The 20,123-nt window shown below is 39.1% G+C and overlaps 1 protein-coding gene across 1 annotated transcript; it reads right to left on the bottom strand.

Annotated features, from left to right (window-relative positions):
- Window positions 1–35: 35 nt before the first annotated feature.
- Window positions 36–17,371, bottom strand: ccdc22 (coiled-coil domain containing 22). The gene is made up of 16 exons (XM_041800454.1): window positions 16,938–17,371; window positions 14,924–15,101; window positions 14,250–14,382; window positions 10,321–10,427; window positions 9,767–9,851; window positions 8,701–8,870; window positions 5,412–5,627; window positions 5,149–5,319; window positions 4,920–5,039; window positions 4,714–4,830; window positions 4,526–4,627; window positions 4,329–4,436; window positions 2,961–3,056; window positions 2,718–2,777; window positions 2,548–2,622; window positions 36–702 (listed from the first exon to the last, which is right to left on the bottom strand). The coding sequence occupies exons 1-16, from the start codon at window positions 16,985–16,987 to the stop codon at window positions 589–591; spliced, it is 1,902 nt and encodes a 633-aa protein (XP_041656388.1). The 5' UTR covers window positions 16,988–17,371; the 3' UTR covers window positions 36–588.
- Between the last annotated feature and the right edge of the window lie 2,752 nt (window positions 17,372–20,123).

Here is a 20,123-nt window from a genome sequence, read left to right as displayed (position 1 = left end):
TCACCATGAGGATCACAGCCAGAGCTGCTCTTCAAGTCTGTAAGGCATCTTTATTTAAGCTGGTACCATATATACAACAATACTCTGCTGAAGGGGCTGGACGACATTGTTAATGGATTACATTCAAAAGGCCATTCACTCATCATACTTGGTTCAAATAGAATCATGACCACAAAGGGAGCGCTAACGTCTGAAAACCGTGGACTAACTCCTGTATTAAAAATTCCAAGTCAAAGATTTAAATTTAATCAAGAATATCTTATGAAAACATTTTATACATTGATATGAATGACTTTACATTTAAGAGAAAAGGTCTGACAGCGCCCTCTGCTGTCCAGTGTTTCATTCAGCATCAGACCAGCATGAGGACCCTCAGGGAGTCCGGCCACAGCCGTCAGTCTGACAGGAAGATCGTCTCCGTCCATCCACTCGGCTCGTTCGTCCAAACGCTGGCTCGGTTCAAACAACGGTTCGGTCTCCATCAGAGGGCGGGGTTAATGAACAGCTGGATCTTCTGTGTGTAAGCTGCGGCGCTGTTTCAGTTTCATTCAGCCTCAGCAGGCAGAGCGGAGAGAACCGGAGCTTCCTTCAGCCCTCCCTCACTTTGGCAGCGAGCGCGGAGTTCTCCTGTCGGATCGCCTTGTAGTCGTCCAGAATCCTCTCCAGGTTAGCCACCGTCTTGTTGCTGTTTTCTGTCTCGATCTGTAGAAAAGGTAAGAAATCAGTGAAGAATGTTGCTGTAGCGCTGGCAAGAAAGTAAAATTTCAAATTTGGTGCAGTAGTAAAACATGACCAAACCTACATCTGTACCAAAATAGATGTCCAGGCACACAGGGTCAGGTTATTCTATGTTTCATACGCTGTGGTTTTAATATCTAATTTTTATCCAAACAGTTGGCTGCATCCTCTGGAGCAGGGGTTCTCAACCTTTTCAGCCAGCGACCCCCAAAATAAAGGTGCCAGAGACCGGGGACCCCCAGTGTACCTGAAGGTGGTTGAGCATCATCATGCACAATTTGGAATAGTCAGGTGCAGACAAGGCCGTCCATAAAGGGGGATAACTGAGAGCCTTGTGACGGCGAGCCAAACTGGGGACCCATGGAGGTCAGCAAAACCATGGTCCATTGTTAAGCTGTGATATCCATATTTCATTTTTAACTGGAAAAAAATAGCCACTCTTATAAAAGAAAAAAAAATGTGTGTAGTAAATAGCCTTCTTAAAAATGTAAATCCCCATTGTTAAAAAAGAATAAAAATGATTTGCTACAATAGCTTGATAATGGCAAAAAATGTGGGGAAAGGTGGAGAAATTGGATTTTAAAAGTAGCAGAAATGGTTTAGAAAGGACAAAAATTAGATAACAATGGCAAAAATGGCAAAAATTGGTTAAAGTGACTAAAATGGGCGTAAAAAGTGATAAAAAGGAGTTAAAATGTGGCTGAAATTGCTTTAAATTTGCAAAAATTGGTTAACTGAGAAAGAAAAATTAGGCACATATTGGCAGAAATTGGTTAAACTAGCAAAAATGGGCATATCAAATGGTGAAATGGGGGTAAAGTGGGAAAAAGTGGGTGGAGAAAGTGGTTACAACATTAGGCTGAAGTGCCAAGAATTGGTTTAGAAGTGGCAAAAACAGGCAGAAAAAAAGTGGTAGAAAGAGTTTAAAACTGACAAAAATGGGTGTTAAATGGTAAAATGTGCTAAAATTGGTGGGAAAAAAATGATGAAAAGGGGTGAAAAAATTCAAAATTGGTCTGAGTCAGAAGTGAGTCAGAATTCCTCGTTTTGTATTTTAATCCGTCTAAAAAGCTCTGAGTGTAAATCATGGACTTTGATTGGAAGTTAGAGTAGCCTAGACCAGGGGTTCCCAAACTTTTCAGGCCGTGACCCCCCAAAAAACTGCATCAGAGATCGGTGACCCCCATCCTCCCTTAAGAGGGATAAAGCGCAGGATATTGCACAAAGCATCAAGGACAAAACTTGCATTTTAGGGGATTTTGAATCATGAAATTTCTCTTTGCTTTATGGAAAGCAACCTACAACCTCCCTTCACTGTTTTGCAACCCCCTGGGGGGTCTAGACCCCCACTTTGGGAACCACTGGCCAAGACCAGACCTGCAGCTGTCTGTAATGGAAAAAGTTGCACAGATGTTTTGTTTTCTTGGCAATCTCTGAGCAACAATTTTATATTATCAAAAAACATGATCATTAGGGCTGACAGCTTCTATTCAAATGGTCAATTGTTTGGTTGAAAATCTTATGTCAGACCAAGATCACCCTGTTCTGCAAGTCGCGCCCCCCACCCCCGTCCCTCCCTCCCCCAAGGCGCTTGAGCCTAAGAAATGTATTAATGCTTCAAAAGACTTGTCATGTTCACTTTAGGATCACTTAGAGTACCAAACAGGAGCAGTAAGGAACCTGTCATGGATTAAACTGAACCCCAACCAGGTAATTTATTTTATTTTTACCTGGTCGACCAAGTTTTTTCTTTGGTTGACTACAGACCTGCTGATTATACTAACAGGTGAGTAAAAGTTGGAATCGTACCTGCTCCTCTAGATCTCTGATCTCCCTCAGAATTGTCCCAGTGTCCTCGATGGTTTGGATCAGCTGACTACAGTTCTATGGAAAAATACAAGGTGTTAGGACTGATAAATCTAATAATTTATGATCAGATTCAAGGACAATATTGCATTAATAACAGAATGTGGACATACTTCATGCAGGGCAGCCAGGTACTTGTAGGATTTGCGAACGGATTCATCTTTTTTGGCGTCCTGCAAACAACAATAGAAAAATAATAATTTCTGACTTTTGCTGCCGTCTTCATCAGTTGTTTTTTGCCTTTGCGTAATATTCAGAACTGGTTTGGTTTGCTTTTATGTGTCTAAAACGTGTCAATAAATCAATTTGACTTGGAAAATGCATAGAGTAGTGACTGAAATAAAAAATGGAGGTACCTTGAAGACGAGCTCGTCGGTCACAGCGAAAGTCCGGTCCAGTTTCCCCGTCAGATTGTTGATTTCTTTCTGGAGCTCTTTAGTGTCTGATAAAATCTGAAATCAAGTGAAAATGTTGTAGCTGAAATTGCAAGTTAAGGGGATAAAAATGCTTGATTTATTTTGAAATCCCAAGAACATCACATCCCAAGGTAATACTTATTTTTCTATCCGGCATTACTTTGTCTATATCATCAGCACAATATCCAAAAATGTATTTTTTCCTCACATCATGAGGGTCTAAGACAGTGTTACTCAACCCTGCTCAACCAAAGAGCCAAGTTATTGAAAAATACCTCTGCAAGAGCCACAATCTAAGTGGTTAAAAGTGGCAAAAATAGCTTGAAGTAGCAATAAAAATATGTTAAAGATGGCAAAAGGGTCAAAAAGCAACAAAAATGGATGAAAATGCACAAAAATGGGGAGGAAAAGTGGAAAGAGAGCCAGAAAATAGCAAAAATTGATGAGAAGTTACAAAAAAATGAGTTACAGGTGACAAAAAATGGTCCAAAAGTGGCAAAAACAAGGCAAACATACTAGCATCATGGCAAAAGGCAGCTTAACTGGGCGAAAAGTGGAAAAATAATGGTGAAAAGGGCAAAAATGTGAAATAAAAGGGCAAAAAGAAGAGGCAAATATGGGTAAAAAAGGAAACAAGTGGTATTTAATGGTAAAACGCAGCTTAAATGTGCGAAAAGTGGAAAAATAATGGTGAAAAGGGCAAAAATGGGAAATAAAATGGCAAAAAGAAGAGGCAAATATCGGTAAAAAAGGAAACAAGTGGTATTTAATGGTAAAAGGCAGCTAAAATGGGCGAAAAGTGGCAAAAAATGGTGAAAAAGGGCAATAATGGCAAAAAATTGGAAAAACGTGGCAAAAAAAGTGGCAAAAAAGGGCTAAAAGACAGGAAAAATTGGTATTTAATGGCAAAAGGTAGCTTAAATGTGTGAAAAGTGGCAAAAAAATCATGAAAAAGGGCAAAAAATTGGAAAAAAGTAGCAAAAAAAGGGAAAACATGGCAAAAAGCAGTGGCAAAAATGGGCAAAAAAGAGGGAAAAAAGTGGTATTTAATAACAAAACGTAGTTTAAATGGGTGAAAAGTTGAAAAATTGGTAAAAAGGGGCAAAAAAGTTTCTCTTTTTCAAGGTTTTCTAGGGGAATAATATTTGAGATTAAGACAAAAAAGAGCCACATGTGGCTCCAGAGCCATACGTTGAGTATCACTGGTCTAAGAGAAAGACTTGAATCTAAAATAATGATTAAGTTAAGTTCACACCAAAAAGACCCACGATAAAAGATAATTCCTGACACCCCCTAGTGAAGGCGAACCTTAGTGATTTCCTCTTTCTGTTTCTTGATGTTGCCGACGATCTCGAGAATCCTCTGAGTGTACGCGGACCGAGATGCATCCTGAGGCAGATTTTCCAACTCTGTTACCTGCGTTTAAAAACAATCAAAAACAGTCAGAAATATTCAGTTGTGACAGTTATTAGTTATTATACACTGACAGAAACGGAGTCCATTACCAGCTGTTTGTAGATTTCTTCTTTCTTCTTGGCCTCCTCTGTAGAAACACGGATTTTATCATGCAGAGATTTGATTTCTGTCAACTTCCTGGACGACTCCAGCTGGAAAATTTAGACAAAAAAACCTCAATCAAAGTCTGATTTTCACTGTAACAGAGCAGAGTGACATTTTTCAGTGCATCACTCACATCATGGTTGCTGCAGATCTCTTTGAGTCTGCGGTGCTCGTCTATAAGCGGAGCTCGGTGTTTCTCCCACTGAGCGGCCAGGTTCACCACCCGCTTAGCGCTGGCCTCCACCAGAGCCTTCAGGAGGGAGAACAGACAGATTTACAACTTCCTGCTGGGTTTAATGAGCTAGAAAAGTGATAATGGAGCCGGTTAATCCTTCCTACCTGAAGCTTTAGCAGATTTTCGTCCGCGTCTGGCAGGAGATCAATCGTCTTCTTCTTCACCTGTATCTTCTCCTCTTTCTCAGAGTTTCCCACTTCTCTTTGCTTAAATTCATCCAACACCTGCAGCAAACAAAGATGTGCTTGTTTAGACAGATTACCAAGTCAGTATGTTTACATGCCATTAGAGAAACTGTTTATTTGTTGTTGTTTGTTTATTTATTTGTGTTACCTGTGTATTAGTGACACTCATGTGCTTCAGGTCTGCTGCGAGCTGGTCCACATCGCTGCAGAGCTGCTGGAGCTGCTGCTGCAGAGAAGTCAGCTCCTCCTGCTGACGGAGCTGGATGTCGCTCTCTGACTGAGGCCCGATGGGGAGGGGGCTCGTTACCGGGGTCGCCTCCTGGAGGACAGAAGCACAAATAAGCACACATATAGATTAAGAGAACACTGCATTACGCTTTCACTGCACAGAGAAGAAAATCTGCTCCTCACCTGTGTGAAGGTGAACTTCTGCGTGTGGGTGAAGTGGGTGCCCTTGGTGAGGATGTGGTCGGAGGGGGCAGAACCTCTGAAGGCCTGCAGCAGCTCGGACAGGTCAGACGTGGAGCAAGGACCGCCAAAGGCACTTTCAGGAGAGGGTAGAGCAGCAGAGCGCAGCTGCTCCTCGATGCGTTTACGCAGCCGGGCCAGTTTCCTGGAGCGATACTCCTGATCGACCACAGAAACAGGGATTTAACATAGAAGGTTTGTAATGTACATTTTATCAGCATTTTAAAAACCTTGGGGATCAGACATACTGACAGAATGTGGTATAAATTTCAGCTTTTATACACATCTGCACATGTGGAGCGAGGAGGGTGAGTGCTACACGGGGTCATAGAGTCAAAAAGTCTAACCAGGATCAGGTGTTCTTCAGGATGAGTGGTCAAGGATTAAAACAGCAAAAATAAACAAATGACTCGCCAGACTTTGGTTCACAGATGGTCGAGTGGTTTAAGGTACACCCATGCATGCCTGTGGCCCTTTACCGCATGTCTCTCCCCACTCTGTTCCCCATTTCCAAGTCTATCCACTGTTCTTCCTCTATCAAATAAAGGCACGAAAAATCCAAAAAATAAATCTTAAAAAAAAAAAACAAAAGAAAGACTTGCCCGATTTTAAGCAGAGTCCATATGATCTGTATGATATGACAGTCAACAGCTATCATGGCATGGAATAATCTCCTAACCAATCTGAAACTCTGCACAGACTTCCACATATTCACTCCAGAAGTGAAAAAGTGGATTTTAAGGAATCAGTCTTGTCAGCATTAATCTCACATCTTAATCACTGTTCTATAACTATGAAAACACTTTATCAGATTTTCATATGTACTTTGCTCTCTCTTTGCTATGAAATGTGTACTGTAGCTGCGTGAGTGCATGCATATGTGACGACGATTGACTGATCCTGTATTTCATAGTCATTATTCACCTGCACAGGGACCACAGATGGAATATAGCTAGCAAGCTAAATCTGGTACAAATCATATTTTCTCTTTTTGAGACTGATTGTCCCTGACACACATAAACTTAATAAACTAACCTAAAGTGAAGGTCTAAGACACTCTGCTGTGAATAAAATTCCTTCATTAAACAGGGATTATTTTTTTTAAACTGGAATTTTTGGCTGTTTATGAAAAACAAGTCATTTTTGGATAATTTGTGATAAAATCTGATCCTGATCAGCAGGAGAGAAACAATCAGAATTTGTTGGCTTGCAGACTCCAAATGAAGAACATGAAGAATTTGTTTGAAAATCAAAAACTACTAATAATAGGGATGCACAAATGGATTGGTCTTATTGTAGGTACTGATATCCGCCTTTTGTCCTTTTGTCATAACAACTTAATACAGGAAGTTTAGCCACGTTACTCCTGATTAGGGCTGTATGATTTGCAAAAATAATCGAATTGCAATTTTTTTCCCCAAACATTGCAGTTTAATGTTATTATTCTTGGGTTAGTCTTATGTATTTTTCAACAAATTCAGGCAATAAATAATTCCATAAATAAGAACATGTGTATTGAAAACAATGAAATTATTTTCAAAGCAATTAATCCATAGTGGCATAGATCTGAATATGAGGGTGAAACAAGATTTAAGCTATAAAGGAGGCGGCTGGGGTGGAGGAGGTGAGGCTGGCTACCTGCTGATCATAGCTGGGGTCTGACTGTCATGAAGTAACGCTAGGCTTCATCAGTTTCAGACAGAGTTAACTATTTTTGCTCGTATTGCAAATGTGATGTCATTTGCTTTGTTTAAGGGCATTATCATTTTTATGTCACTCATTTTGATTAAGAAAAACATACATAAAACACAAAATAAAAAAACTGACAGTTGAATGTTTGCATAGTGCATAAAATCTCTGCTGCTGCAAAAAACTGATTTAGTAAACTGGTATTTTGACACATTTCAAGTTAAAGAAATATTGCAACTTCTGCAATTTGACAGTTGTAGCAGGCCGTACTGCCCAGCCCTACTCCTGATTCAGAAATTTATTACTGGGCAAAATATGTGACCTGTTGGACAAACTCTGATCTGTATTTAGGTCCAGAATGAGAAAAACATTGGCACTGTGGAAGTCTTACACAAAAACAAGTCATGAAAAAATATCAACATCTGCTAAACTGTCATTTAAAAAAATGAAAATGATGTTTCAGTTGCCCTTATTTTAAATACCTGTTGAAAGCCCAGGCCTTAAAATGGCATCAAATGTTTACATTCAAACATTTAGCCTCAACGTACTTCGATCAAAGCTTTGCTAGTTCCCTTACAGAGAGGAATTCTTGTTGAGGCCAAATAATAAAATAGATCAAGTACGAGAAACTCTCCACAGCTAATGTAAATGAAAAACTCCAGGAACAGAACAGCACAGTAACAAAATCCACTTTCATTCAGTACTTCTTGCAGGTCATATATAACTCTAGTCCAAGTGACTGGTAGAGTATTAACCAGGCTGGGAGAGTTGAAAAGTTTTCCTCGGTTCTCCACAAGATGGCAGTGTGAGCAAGGAAGGCAGACAGTGTCAGCACTGAAGAGTCAGCTCCAGTCATTCTTTTAGTTTTACACAGAGCAAGCCTTAGCCAGTGCATATTCACTACCAATAACAACAGTGGGTCATCAACCAGTACATCAGATACCATCAAATACAACCCCGTCCTGTACAGGTGAGCAGAACAAGTTAGCTACGTCTCCCATGGAGCTACTCGACCCACACTGATAGTGAACCTCTGGATTTAAAGCTCTAAGCAGTAGAAAAAAGATTTTGGTAAAGTGGATTGCCTTCAGGTTGATGATTATGCATCCAACACATGTTTGTTTTTGGACTGGTTAGTTCCTGATTTAAATGTTAAAAAGCAAGTAGTCTGTAAAATGTGGACAGGTCTAAAGGGAATCAACATTTACACTAATTTATGTTTGTGCAAACATCCTAAAAACATCTCAATCATGAGCCCTCTACGTTCTATCTGCATGTTTCCTTCTGTTAACAGTGTTTCACCGCTCCTACTCACTCTGGCTCATTATTTTCCTCTTCCTCTCCCACTCACAGAGTCTCTAACGTCTCCGCTCAGAGAGCTCTGGAGTCTACTACAGTTTAAGGAATTTACCGTGTCAGGTATATATTGGCTAACTCCTCAGTGCTACAGCTCTGTAAATATTCTGAGGATCAAAACCTTTAAGAGACAGAAGTCTGCAGCTGTCTGGACGGTGAAACAACAGCAGTGGGTGTTCAGACTCACCTGTGGTGTGAGACGAGACAGGAGTCCCTGACTGTTCCACTCGTTGTCCCACTCCTGAGCAGCGCTCAGCTCAGCCGTGTGCTGCTCCAGTATAGATGCCATCACAGAGGCATGATGGGAAGGCTGGGCGGTCACAGGAGGAAGAAGGTCCCGCTGGTAGTCTTTGACCTCTGAAAACACACAGTTTAGGCTTGTTCACTGCATGATCAGATGATTAGCCCTCACTATGAACGCTGCAGAGGCGTAGCCAGGGGAAGAAGTGACGCCCTTCTGTGCCATCTTTGGTAACTGAGGCTTTACAGAGCTGAGAAGAGGAGCATGTCTGTGTGCATAGAGCATCACAAATGTAGACCAACATTTGTCTAGACCACCATGGTGAAAACATTCTGACCCCCTCATGTAGCATGTAGAGCAGTGTTACTCAAACCTGCTCAACCAAAGAGCCAAATTGTTGAAAAATGCCATCACAGGAGCCACAATCCAAACAGTGAAAAGCGACTAAGATGGGCAAAAACGCTGTTAAAGGGTGGGAAAATGAGGGAAAAGTGGAGTTTAATGGCAAAGGGGAGCTGAATTGGGTGAAAATTGCAAGGAAGCCGGATAAAAGTGGCAAAAATGGTTGAAAAAGTAGCTAAAGTGGCAAAAATAGGTTAAAAGCAGCAGAAATGTATTAAAAGTGGCAAAAATGTGGGGAAAAGAGGCAAAAATAGGCATACAACAGAAACAACTGGGTGAAAAGTGGCAAAAATGGGATCAAAGTCACAAAAATTTGAGATACAGGTGTTCATAAAGCTGCAAAAATGAGTGAAAAGTGACTTAAGCGGGCAAAAAAGCTGTTAAAAGGTGGGGAAAAGATGAGAAAAGTGGCATTTAATGGCAAAAGGCACCTAAAATGTGTAAAAAATTGCAAAAGCAGGATAAAAGTGGCTTAAACTGATGAAAAGGGGCAAAAATGATGGAAAAAATGGCTAAAAGAAGTGGAAAAAATGGGCTAAAAGCAGCAGAAATGGATTAAAATCTCAAGAGCCACACGTTGAGTATCACTGATGTAGAGTATGAAACGTACCTTTCAGCAGCTTCTTTCCTGAACCTTTAGTGCAGTGTGCTAAACTCAGCGGCTGGACGTGGAAGCTGTGCAATTCTCCTGGACTCTGAAACAGGAACAGAATTTATGTCATCAGGATTTTAAAAAACCCCTCTACATGTGGCACACTGTGATTAAAAAAAAAAAAAAGTTAATTTCCTGCATCGAGATGTTGAGATGAAAGTAACCGGGGTTTAATCATTTCAGAAGATTTACTGCTCTAAACAAGTCATTTCTCTCTCATTATTTGTTGATAAATGTTAGGAGCTTCATAGCAGGACATTTGGTTCTCTAAATTTGTTTTGGAAGATTTAATATGACTCCCACAAGCCTCAGCTCTCTACAGGGTCAATCTGTGTCAACATTTCAATATTTCATAACATGTCTTTTAGTTTTTAACATTTTACTGACAGAACAATGAATGGATCAGACTTAATGTGGCCAGTCTAAAAATTTCTCACCTTCCTTATCCTGCTGCTCTACCTCCTTATCTATTCATTGGTTGCAAATGTGCAAATTAAATTATTAAGGCATACTTGTGTTTCACAGTTGAGAGGCAGTCTGCAGTTTGGGGGCAGCCAGGGCACGGACAGCTGGGCTTTGATGGCGGTGGCGATGGATCTCTGAAGGACCACTGATTTACCTGCAGGACAAAGAGTTTGAATGTACTCATCAAATACACAAGAAGAGGACAAGAACAGCCGAGACTGAATCTCTTATATGAAGGGACAATCAAGCAACATTATCTTAAGGAAGCCTAGAGTGAAAAAAAAAACCCTAAACTCAACTGAACTTCCCCATTTCTGCTCGTCTGTTCATCTTTTCCTGTCATGTGCCGCGTCTTTTTATCACTCATTATTTTAAAATGGTTAGCTGGTCACTTGACACTGAGCTCCTCTTATCCATAATTATATTACTGCACAGAGGAAATTAATAGACCAAACAGATCATAACAAAAACAGGAGGAAATCCATTAAAAGTTAACACAAGCTCATTTTTTACTTCAAACTGTTGGTTTCTAAGGTTCATATAAGGTCAGATTATTTCTCAACCCCTCAGTACACCACAGTAGAAGCGTTAGGTTATTATGCGCCTAGAATCAGCTTCCACTTTATGAGGGATTTCCTCCAGGTGAAGATCCGAAGATGCAGAAACAGGCTGGTGTTAAATTAACAAATTGGCAGAAATGTAAGTGCATTGTTCAAAAATGCAAAACCATAATGTTACAATGTTAGAATGTCATTTAGCAGACGCTTCTGTCCAAAGTGACGTACATTCGAGAGCAAGAACAACACAAGCAAAGATTTAGACAAGAAGAAACAACATCAGTAAGTGCCACAAAGTGCTTCAAGTCCAGTTGGACGCAGGTGATGCCATGCACTGTTAAAGGCAAAGCACATAATGTATACAAGTTTTTTTTTTTTTTTTTAATAAACAACAACCATGAAACAACCAAAATGTGCGATCTTTCATCATCACCGTCCATTAAATTGTCTTCACAACAACTAATGTATAATGACAAATGATCTATAATGAAGCCTTCAGAAACTAGAAAAGCACTCAGAGAGCGCAGACCTCCGCCATTAGCCCTATCTCCCAATAATGAAGAATCCTTGAAAAACATTCCTGGATCCAGACGGTGATCCGGATCACTCCCAAAGTCTAATTCGCCGTTTATTCCCTCCCCAGTGGGGTGGAAACACAGGGGCAAAGCATTGGCTTAGCTACGTGTGGACTGTCATGGTGGAAGCACCCATGGTCTCACCAGACAACTGAAAGTCATGCAGAGGTGAATATTCCTCTATTCCTCCCAGCATTGTTAGTATTCTCGCTACAATTCGCTGTCTTTCTCTGTTACGCTCTGACTCGTCTCCTCGACCGGACGTGCACCTTTTAAACTCTATAAACTCCAAAACTTTGAATGGAAACACAGCCAAAAATGCTGCTGGGAGTGAAGTTACTCATGTCCGCCATCTCCTGGTGTAAAGTGGTAACAGCGCAGACCTCCGCCATTAGTCCTATCTCCCAGTAGGACAGAATCCTTAAAAAAATTCCTGGATCCAGATGGTGATCCGGATCTGTCCCAAAATCTAATCAGTTCTTCCTTATGCCATTTCTGACATTTCCTGAAAATTTCATCAAAATCCGTCCATGACCTTTTGAGTTATGCTGCTAACAAACGAACAAACCCACCCGATCACATAACCTCCTTGGGGGAGGTAATAAGAACCCTAAAAGATTACAATTCTTCATCTTAAAATGATACAATACTTTGATAGGGATGCCATAAAACCAGAATTTCAACTTCAATTTGATAGTAGTACAAATCACACAATTTCGACACCTATTCTGACACTAATGCTAAAAAAGCAGAGATCCAAAGCATCGAAAAGTTAATTTCTTTTTTTCAAATATCAAAACCTCCGGTTTACATCCATTGCAGTTTGGCTTTAGGCCCAATCACTCCACTGAAACAGCTGCTTTACACCTGATCGAGCAGATAAAATCTAAACTAGACAAAGGAGGGGTAGTTGGTGCTGTATTTCTAGATTTGAGAAAAGCATTTGACACAGTAAATCATAATGTTCTGATCTCAAAACTTTCAAAATTCAATTTTTCATCTGAAACACTGCAATGGATGTCTTCTTATCTATCTGATAGGATGCAATGTGTCAAAGTTAATGATGTATTTTCTGATAATATTAAGTGTACAATGGGTGTGCCACAAGGTTCTGTTTTAGGACCCCTTCTGTTTAGTCTCTACATCAATAATCTGCCACAGGTGTGTCAGGGCATGGATCTGCAAATGTATGCCGATGATACTGTTTTACATACACATGCAAAAACAGCTGAACTAGCAGCTAGGAAGCTGACAGCTGCTATGGAGAGGATCACAGAGTGGCTTGACCAGTCATGTCTCAGCCTTAACATAAGCAAAACTAAAGGTATGTTTTTCTCTAAATCCAACCAATCTGCCAGTGCTGACATTTTTATTAAAGCTGAGAGGATTGAAATTGTGAGGGAGTTTAAATATCTTGGTGTAATAATGGATTCAAATCTCAATTTTAAGTCACATGTGAAAAAAATGACCAAAACCATCAGGTACAATCTGATACACTTTAGACATATTAGAGGTTGTCTTTCGATGGATGCCGCTAAGACTTTTATGCACGCTAGGATCCTTTCTCACTTGTCATATTGTATCACATGTTGGGGACAAGCTGGAGAAACAGCCATTAAACCACTGGAATCACTGTATAAACAAACCTTAAAAACTCTAGATAAAAAATCTATGCAATATCACCACTGCAGGATTTTAGAAAAGCATCATCTGCTTAGCTTTGAGAATTTTAAACTGTTTTCTAATTTGTGTCTTGTTTTTAAGATTTTAAATGGCTTGGCTCCTCCCCCATTGCTTCAATTTGTTAATCGTCGTTCTGAGCAGTCCATAAAATCCACCAGAATATCTTCAATTAGAGATTGTTCTGTGCCTTTCCGTCGCACTGCTTTTGGTCAGTCCGCTTTCTCTGTAAAAGCCACGACTCAGTGGAACGCTCTCCCTGACAGCATTAAGAACTGTGATTCTGTCGGAAGCTTCAAGAACAAACTCAAAAATCTACTGAAAGACTCTCAACTCTGTAAACACTGATTCTATAACATAATTTTAAATATGGCTGTGTGAATGTGTTTGTGTGTATGTGAGTGTATGCCTGTGGGGGTGATCTAACTCTGCAGCTTGAGCTAATGTTTTATTGTCATTTCTCTGTGATGTTTTATAACTGATGTTTTAATTGTGACCTGCCAAGGGACTGCAGATGTAAATTAGCTTTATGCTAACTCTGGTACAATGCATCAAATGGAAACATTTATGTTTTTTATTGTACCTGGTCCCTTTACAAATAAACAAACAAATAATTAAAAAAAAAATTGCTGACAAACTCATGCATGCTGCACAGAAAACCCTGGCAATGTTTCATTTCAAAGAAGCTGCTAATTTTGTCCCTTTTTCCCGCTATGTTGATCAATTCATTCCTTTCATACCAACCCTGCTAGTTAAATAGATGCAGTTTTTCCAATCTTTACAATATTATATTTCATTAAAACAACAGAGATTGTATCATTTCTAGACACAGCGTATTAAAAAAGTTTCAAACGTCTGGACGTTACTTTCTGATGAATGCATGCTCATGTTTAAACGTGTTTCTTTGCTTGGGTCAAGTTGCATTAAATTTCTACTTCAGGATTCAGATATGGCTATCATTGGCTCTTTAACAGCCTCAACCATGAAGTTCATTTCATTTTTTGATGACTCGCAGGTATAATAACAGCCACAGCTAAGGAAGGATTATGCAGTCTTACACTATGACACAAAAACACAGACCAGTTTCTTTTCTCTCTCTCAGAGGAAATGTTGCTGACCAGATGTGAACGCATACTCAGACAAACACAGGGGGGCTCTCTGTACCTGTTGGCTGGTCCGAGGTCTCGGCGCTCTCTCTAGGCAGCTTCTCCACCAGGAACATGAGCAGGGAGCGGATCTCAGGCTCGTTACTGTACAGAAACGTCTGATAGCCGATTTCTCCTTTATAGCCAATGTCCTGGAAAACAACAGTTTGACGTTTTAGGAATACTACCACACTTTCAGAGCACTAAAACACATTTCAGCTCCAGACAGAGTTGGTTTATTTTTCAATTACGTGCATCATCAGTCATTACAAACCCACTTATAAAGGGTTGGATGCAACTAAAAGCACCAAAACAATCAAGTAAAAGTACTCTGATTTATTTGTTCACATTTCATGAAGGCTTTTCTCACCATTTGGGTCAGTAGTCCATGTATTTAAAATTACTGTAGAAGAAGACCATGTACAAAAAGTCAAACTCTTAACCATAAAAGTAAACTAAGCTCTCATGTGTTAAGAAAAGTTCTGTTATGAATTTCTACAGAGAACCAGCATCTCTGTTTCCACAGCTGCCCTTCATTTCTGTTGGCAGCTCTCATTTACCAGTGTAGTACTGCATTCTCAGCACTGAAGTGCCAGCGGACAGAGGCTCTTAATGCTCGTATTTAAAGCAGAATAATCAACTCCATCTATTCTTATAGGGCTAAAGTTAAAGCAGAGAGGAGGAGGGTCCTACCTGGCAGGCCTGTGCCAGGCTCATTCCCACCCTGAAGCGGGCGGACATCCCTGGAGGGAGGGAGGTAGGCAGCCCGCCGCCCAGGCCAGGGTCTATGACCCGGATACATCTGACCACTGCCTCCACTATCAGCTCACTGGTGAACTGTTTGACGCTGTCCACCTCCTCGCTCACCTCACTGCAGGTCAGAAAGAGGTTAAAGGTGATGAATTATGGTAATATGGTGGATAGAAATTCAAAGTACATTATTATGAGCTGTTTAACATCTGCATTTAGAGTTATTCAGGTGCATTCAGCATGACTTTATCTTCCAGTTATTAAAAAAAAAAAACACTTAAAAATCATCACGGAGACAGAAGTTTCACAGAAGTATTATAGATTTCTCATAGCAATTTCTCCTGAGTTTCGAGTATCTTCATTTTTAGTCATTAAGTGTGTTCACCATGACTTAAAAAATCCAAACTTAAAGACAAAAAGGAGATCCAAGCTTTCCATTGATGACATACAACTGGCCTTTGTGGACCACATGACAGTCAGGAGCACAGAGTTTGTAAAGACGAAGAGGACGCCTTCCGACACTTGGATCAGAAGATAGAGGGTCTGGAATCTGGACAGATCTGCCCATAGCATCAGAACAGACCCAGATAGAGTCTACCATAAAGGAAAAACTACAGAAAATGTCTAAATTATTCTAAATGTGTACTCCACAATAATAGTATAATATAATATTAATAAACTTTATTTGTCTAGCACCTTTAAAAGACAACCGGAAGAATCACAACAAAACACGTGACGTAGCCGCAATTGAGCTGCGCATGCACAGCTAATGAGGAATAACACGAAACACGGTGACTGTAGACATGTCAGTACTCAACTTTTGTCGTTTTTGAAAAGTAAACAACTCACTGCTGTTCTTTGTTCTTCTTTTAATGAAGAAATGCCATCAAGTTCTGATAAAACTGGCGCTTTAGCAGCATCCACACTAATCTCTTCCTCCATAACTGCACCAGCTCTTGCTGCTGCTTGTTTACGTCACGGCTCTGCTGCGCCTGAAAGTACTGCCCCTCGACACTGATTGGTCCTGTCACTTTCTAACCGGGCCCAAACGGTTCAGAGGGGAGCTTTGCAAAATGGATTTGCCAGTGAAAAACCAGGAAACGGGCGTATCCATCTGTTTTGCAAGGTTATCTCTTTCTACAATAATAAAAAAGGTAAAGACACAAAATTATATGTCAATATCAGTTTCAGCCGAAATGATTACGGTGGTATCAACACGATCTGCATAAATCCAACACCGCGCATCCCTACTTTGAAGCGGTTTTGAGATTTAAAGTTTGTTCGTTTGTCCATCCTTAAACTTCAAGTATGTTTGTTGTGTTAGGTCTGAGATACATTTATGTAAATGTATCTATTTCTGCTAAAATGAATTTCTAAATATCTTCATATTTGCCATGGGAAAAAATCTGACACCATGGCATACCCCTTCAGTTTAAGTCCTTGTTCTTTTATCATTTGATTTTTGTCATCCACCCCCTATAATATAGCAGGATATGACATATTATTATTCCACAATATCAAAGTAACCATTGCACATGATAATGAACATAATACAGACATACGCTGCTCTCTTCATTTGAAGAAAATTCTGAGAAATATTGCACACAATGTAAAAACTATGCTACACTTTTCCAGCTGTAGAAGGTGTAAGGGTTAAACACTATTACCTTTATTATAAAGGTCTAATCAAAGCTCGTAGACTTTAACTAAAATACAATATTCCTGTATTCTCTCCACATCATACACGTCCTGTCATGTCCACATCTGTTTAATGTAACTCAAGGCAATCCCACAAAGCTGGCCTCAAATAACCTGATAATGTTGTCTCTGATCATATGACAGGCTAACTGTGACTGACAGAGCTGTTACTACCATCAGACTCCTCATCATGCAGCTAACACACCAGCGTTAGCACTGATAGACAGCTGTTCAGTAATACAGCTATGTTGGTACTTACGTGCCGACTTGTTTGAGGGCGTGAATCAAAATTTTGTCCACTTCCTCCATCTTTATTTTCTGAAGATGTGCTTGCTATCTATCAGGCGGGTTTATAGCAGAGCATCTGATGCTACCTGGGTTATTTATTAACACTCAGTTAGCTTATATTAGTGCTGGTTATCCATTGCTGAAAGCTAGCTTCCATCTTCTGATTGCTAACTTGGGAACTAGCTGTTAACAGCTAGCAAGACCTCCCTGACAGAAACCATCGTAATTACCCGCTGCATCGACACTAACACGACTTTTCTAGAACAAACGACCCCGCTACATCGCCCACAATCCAAAGCTGAGCCGGGTTAGCTGACACGAACGAAAATCTGACATTTCTGTCTACTTCTGTGTGGAAACGAAGTAATGAGCGAATATAGCGACGGTGTTGGTGGGAGGTCGAGTTTCAACCTGATGGGCTGTCCAAAAGAACAAACGGGACATGAACGACAAAGGAATACATTTCCCAGAATGCAACGCAAAGGACAGTCTCATGACCGGAAAAGCGCTGGATAGTTGGGTGATGTTTGGTTGAGATTGGACAACACATGATCCTAGTTACTTCTTTAAGTTACTTTTAGAGGAGACGCTTTTTATCTTAAATGATTTACATCAGAGCGACAAAGGAATACATGTCCCAGAATGCAACGCAAAGGACAGTCTCATGACCGGAAAAGCGCTGGATAGTTGGGTGATGTTTGGTTGAGATTGGACAACACATGATCCTAGTTACTTCTTTAAGTTACTTTTAGAGGAGACGCTTTTTATCTTAAATGATTTACATCAGAGGTTTTCAGAGTGTGTGAGAGTGAGCCAGATTCAGATTAAAAAACAACAAAAAACATATTTTCAAACATTTTTGTCTTATTTTAAATATTTTTAACATTTTTATATCTTTGATATTTTGGTCTGCAAATGTTTTTTATCATCCGTCTTTATCAGGTAATCAGTTATTTGGTTTCAGTAATGAATTTATTGCCAATACTACCTGATTTTTAATAACCCTTAAAGCAGTGTTACTCAACCAAAGGGTTAGGGTTGAAAAATACCTCTGCAAGAGCAAAAATATAAGGGGTGAGAAGTGGCAAAAACAGCTTGAAGTAGCAATAAAAATAAGTTAAAGATGGCAAAAATGGTCAAAAAGCAACAAAAAAATGGGTTAAAATGAGAAAAAATGGGGATAAAGGTGGAGAAAAAGATTGGTGACAAAAAATGAGTAAAAAAAGCAATCAAGAGTGGCAGAAATGGGGAAAAAGTAGGGGAAAAGTGGTATTTAATGACAAAAGGATGCTTACGTTGGTGGAAAAATGGCAAAAACAGCTTAAAGTAGCAATTAAAATAAGTTAAAGATGGCAAAAATGGTCAAAAAGCATCAAAAAATGGGGGAAAATGAGCAAAATGGGCAAAAAGTAGGAGAAAAGGGGTATTAAATGACAAAAGGATGCTTAAATTGGTGAAAATGGCAAAAACAGCTTAAAGTAGCAATTAAAATAAGTTAAAGGTGGCAAAAATGGTCAAAAAGCCAAAAAAAAGGGGTGAAAACAGACAAAAATGGGGATAAAAAGTGAAAAAAAAAGATGATAGAGAAGTGACAAAAAATGAGTAACAGGTGGCAAAAAAATGGTCCAAAGGTGTCAAAAACAAGGCAAAAAATGAGTTAAAAAAGCAGTCAAGAGTGGCAGAAATGGGGAAAAAGTAGGGAAAAAAGTGGTATTTAATGACAAAAGGATGCTGAAATGGACAAAAAAAATGGCCAAAAAACAAAAACAAAACCAAAAACCAAACCAATAAAAAAAAAAAAAAACAGTGAATAGGGCAAACATTGGAAAAAGTGGCAAAAAGTAGGAAAAATGTGGTATTTGAATGACAAAAGGAATGCTTAAATGGGTGAAAAATGGCAAAAAAAAAAAAAAAAAACAGTGAAAAACGGCAAACACTGGAAAAAGTGGCAAAAGTGGGCAAAATGTTGGACAAAATGGGTATTTAATGACAAAAGGATGCTTAGATGGACAAAAGTGTCAAAAATGGTTTAAAGGGGCAAAAAAGTTTCCCTTTTTTAAGCTTTTCTGGGGGAATAATATTTAAAATGAAGACATCAAAGAGCCACTGATAATCCTACGTTGAGTATCACTGCCTCAAAGTTACTGTAAGTCTATTTTTGCTCCATGCAGAAGTTAGCAAAGCAAACACTTCTTTTTCTGGTTTATGGTTCCACGCCTCCCCTGAAGTCCTGTGGCGCCCTCCAGTGGAGGCCCGCCTCGCACTTTGAAAACCACTGATTTACATTATTCCCATGTTTACCTAGTTTATTTATTTACACATTTCTTTTGAATTTTGTCTTGTATTTTGTTTTTGCTAACATATTGATATATTATTACTGAAATATTGTGTGTGTACAGTAAAGTCTGACGAGTGCTTACTCAATAAAATTAAGGTGACAAAGTGACAATATAACTGAGTAGACCATAAGTAGTACAAATTTGATAAAAAATTAATTTAAATCTAAACAAAAAAATGAGCAAATTTCAACGGCAAACAGGTTTAAGGTTTATTTTTATGTAATAAAAAGATGAGTTATATTTACTAAAAAATGTTAAGTAAATTGAACTGAACTTTTCAAAATTATTAACATTAACTAAAAAAAGATAACTAATTTTAATTCATTTTCAAGCAAAAATTAATTAACATTTAATGAAAATTATGGAAAATTGAATCATTTTTACTAATTATGTGGTAAATTAATAATTTAAATTAACTACTTTTTAGCTCAAAATTGATTTTAATTTACAAGATTTTGGGGAAAAATTTAAACAAAACTACTTAATTTATCTGGATGTGACTCTGTTGCCATAATATTTTTAAATATATTTTACTCAATTTTACCCACTTAGCGTTAACACTTAGCCACTTAGCTTAAGACCACAACAACAGATCACAGTGCATTGAAAGAACAGCACAAGCATTTATTCGTTCAACTTTGCGTAAATACAGACGGTTTATCAAACATCGCTCAAGTGCAAAATTCCACATACAGTGCAAAGATTTTTTTCTTTTTTTCTTTTGTTTTTGTGTATTTTTTTCTTCTTGACAAACAGCTGTTTTAAAGGTGGAGTTTTTGTTACCTTGACATGTTTTACCTGTTTACATCCTGAGTCAC

The sequence above is a fragment of the Cheilinus undulatus genome, linkage group 11, assembly GCF_018320785.1.
Source record: "Cheilinus undulatus linkage group 11, ASM1832078v1, whole genome shotgun sequence".
In the NCBI taxonomy this organism is placed as follows: Eukaryota; Metazoa; Chordata; class Actinopteri; order Labriformes; family Labridae; genus Cheilinus; species Cheilinus undulatus.
The sequence above is the reverse complement of the archived record's forward strand: the minus strand, read 5'-3'. Positions and strand labels throughout refer to the sequence as shown.

Bases quoted from the DNA above. Each gene is read 5' to 3' on its own strand.
- ccdc22 (XM_041800454.1), bottom strand. From the start codon at position 16,987: ATGGAGGAAGTGGACAAAATTTTGATTCACGCCCTCAAACAAGTCGGC. The intron at 8,871-9,766 runs GTACGTTTCATA...GTGTGTTTTCAG, and splicing joins AGGAAAGAAGCTGCTGAAAG to AGGTCAAAGACTACCAGCGG. The intron at 4,628-4,713 runs GTGAGTGATGCA...TAAATTTTCCAG, and splicing joins AGATCTGCAGCAACCATGAT to CTGGAGTCGTCCAGGAAGTT.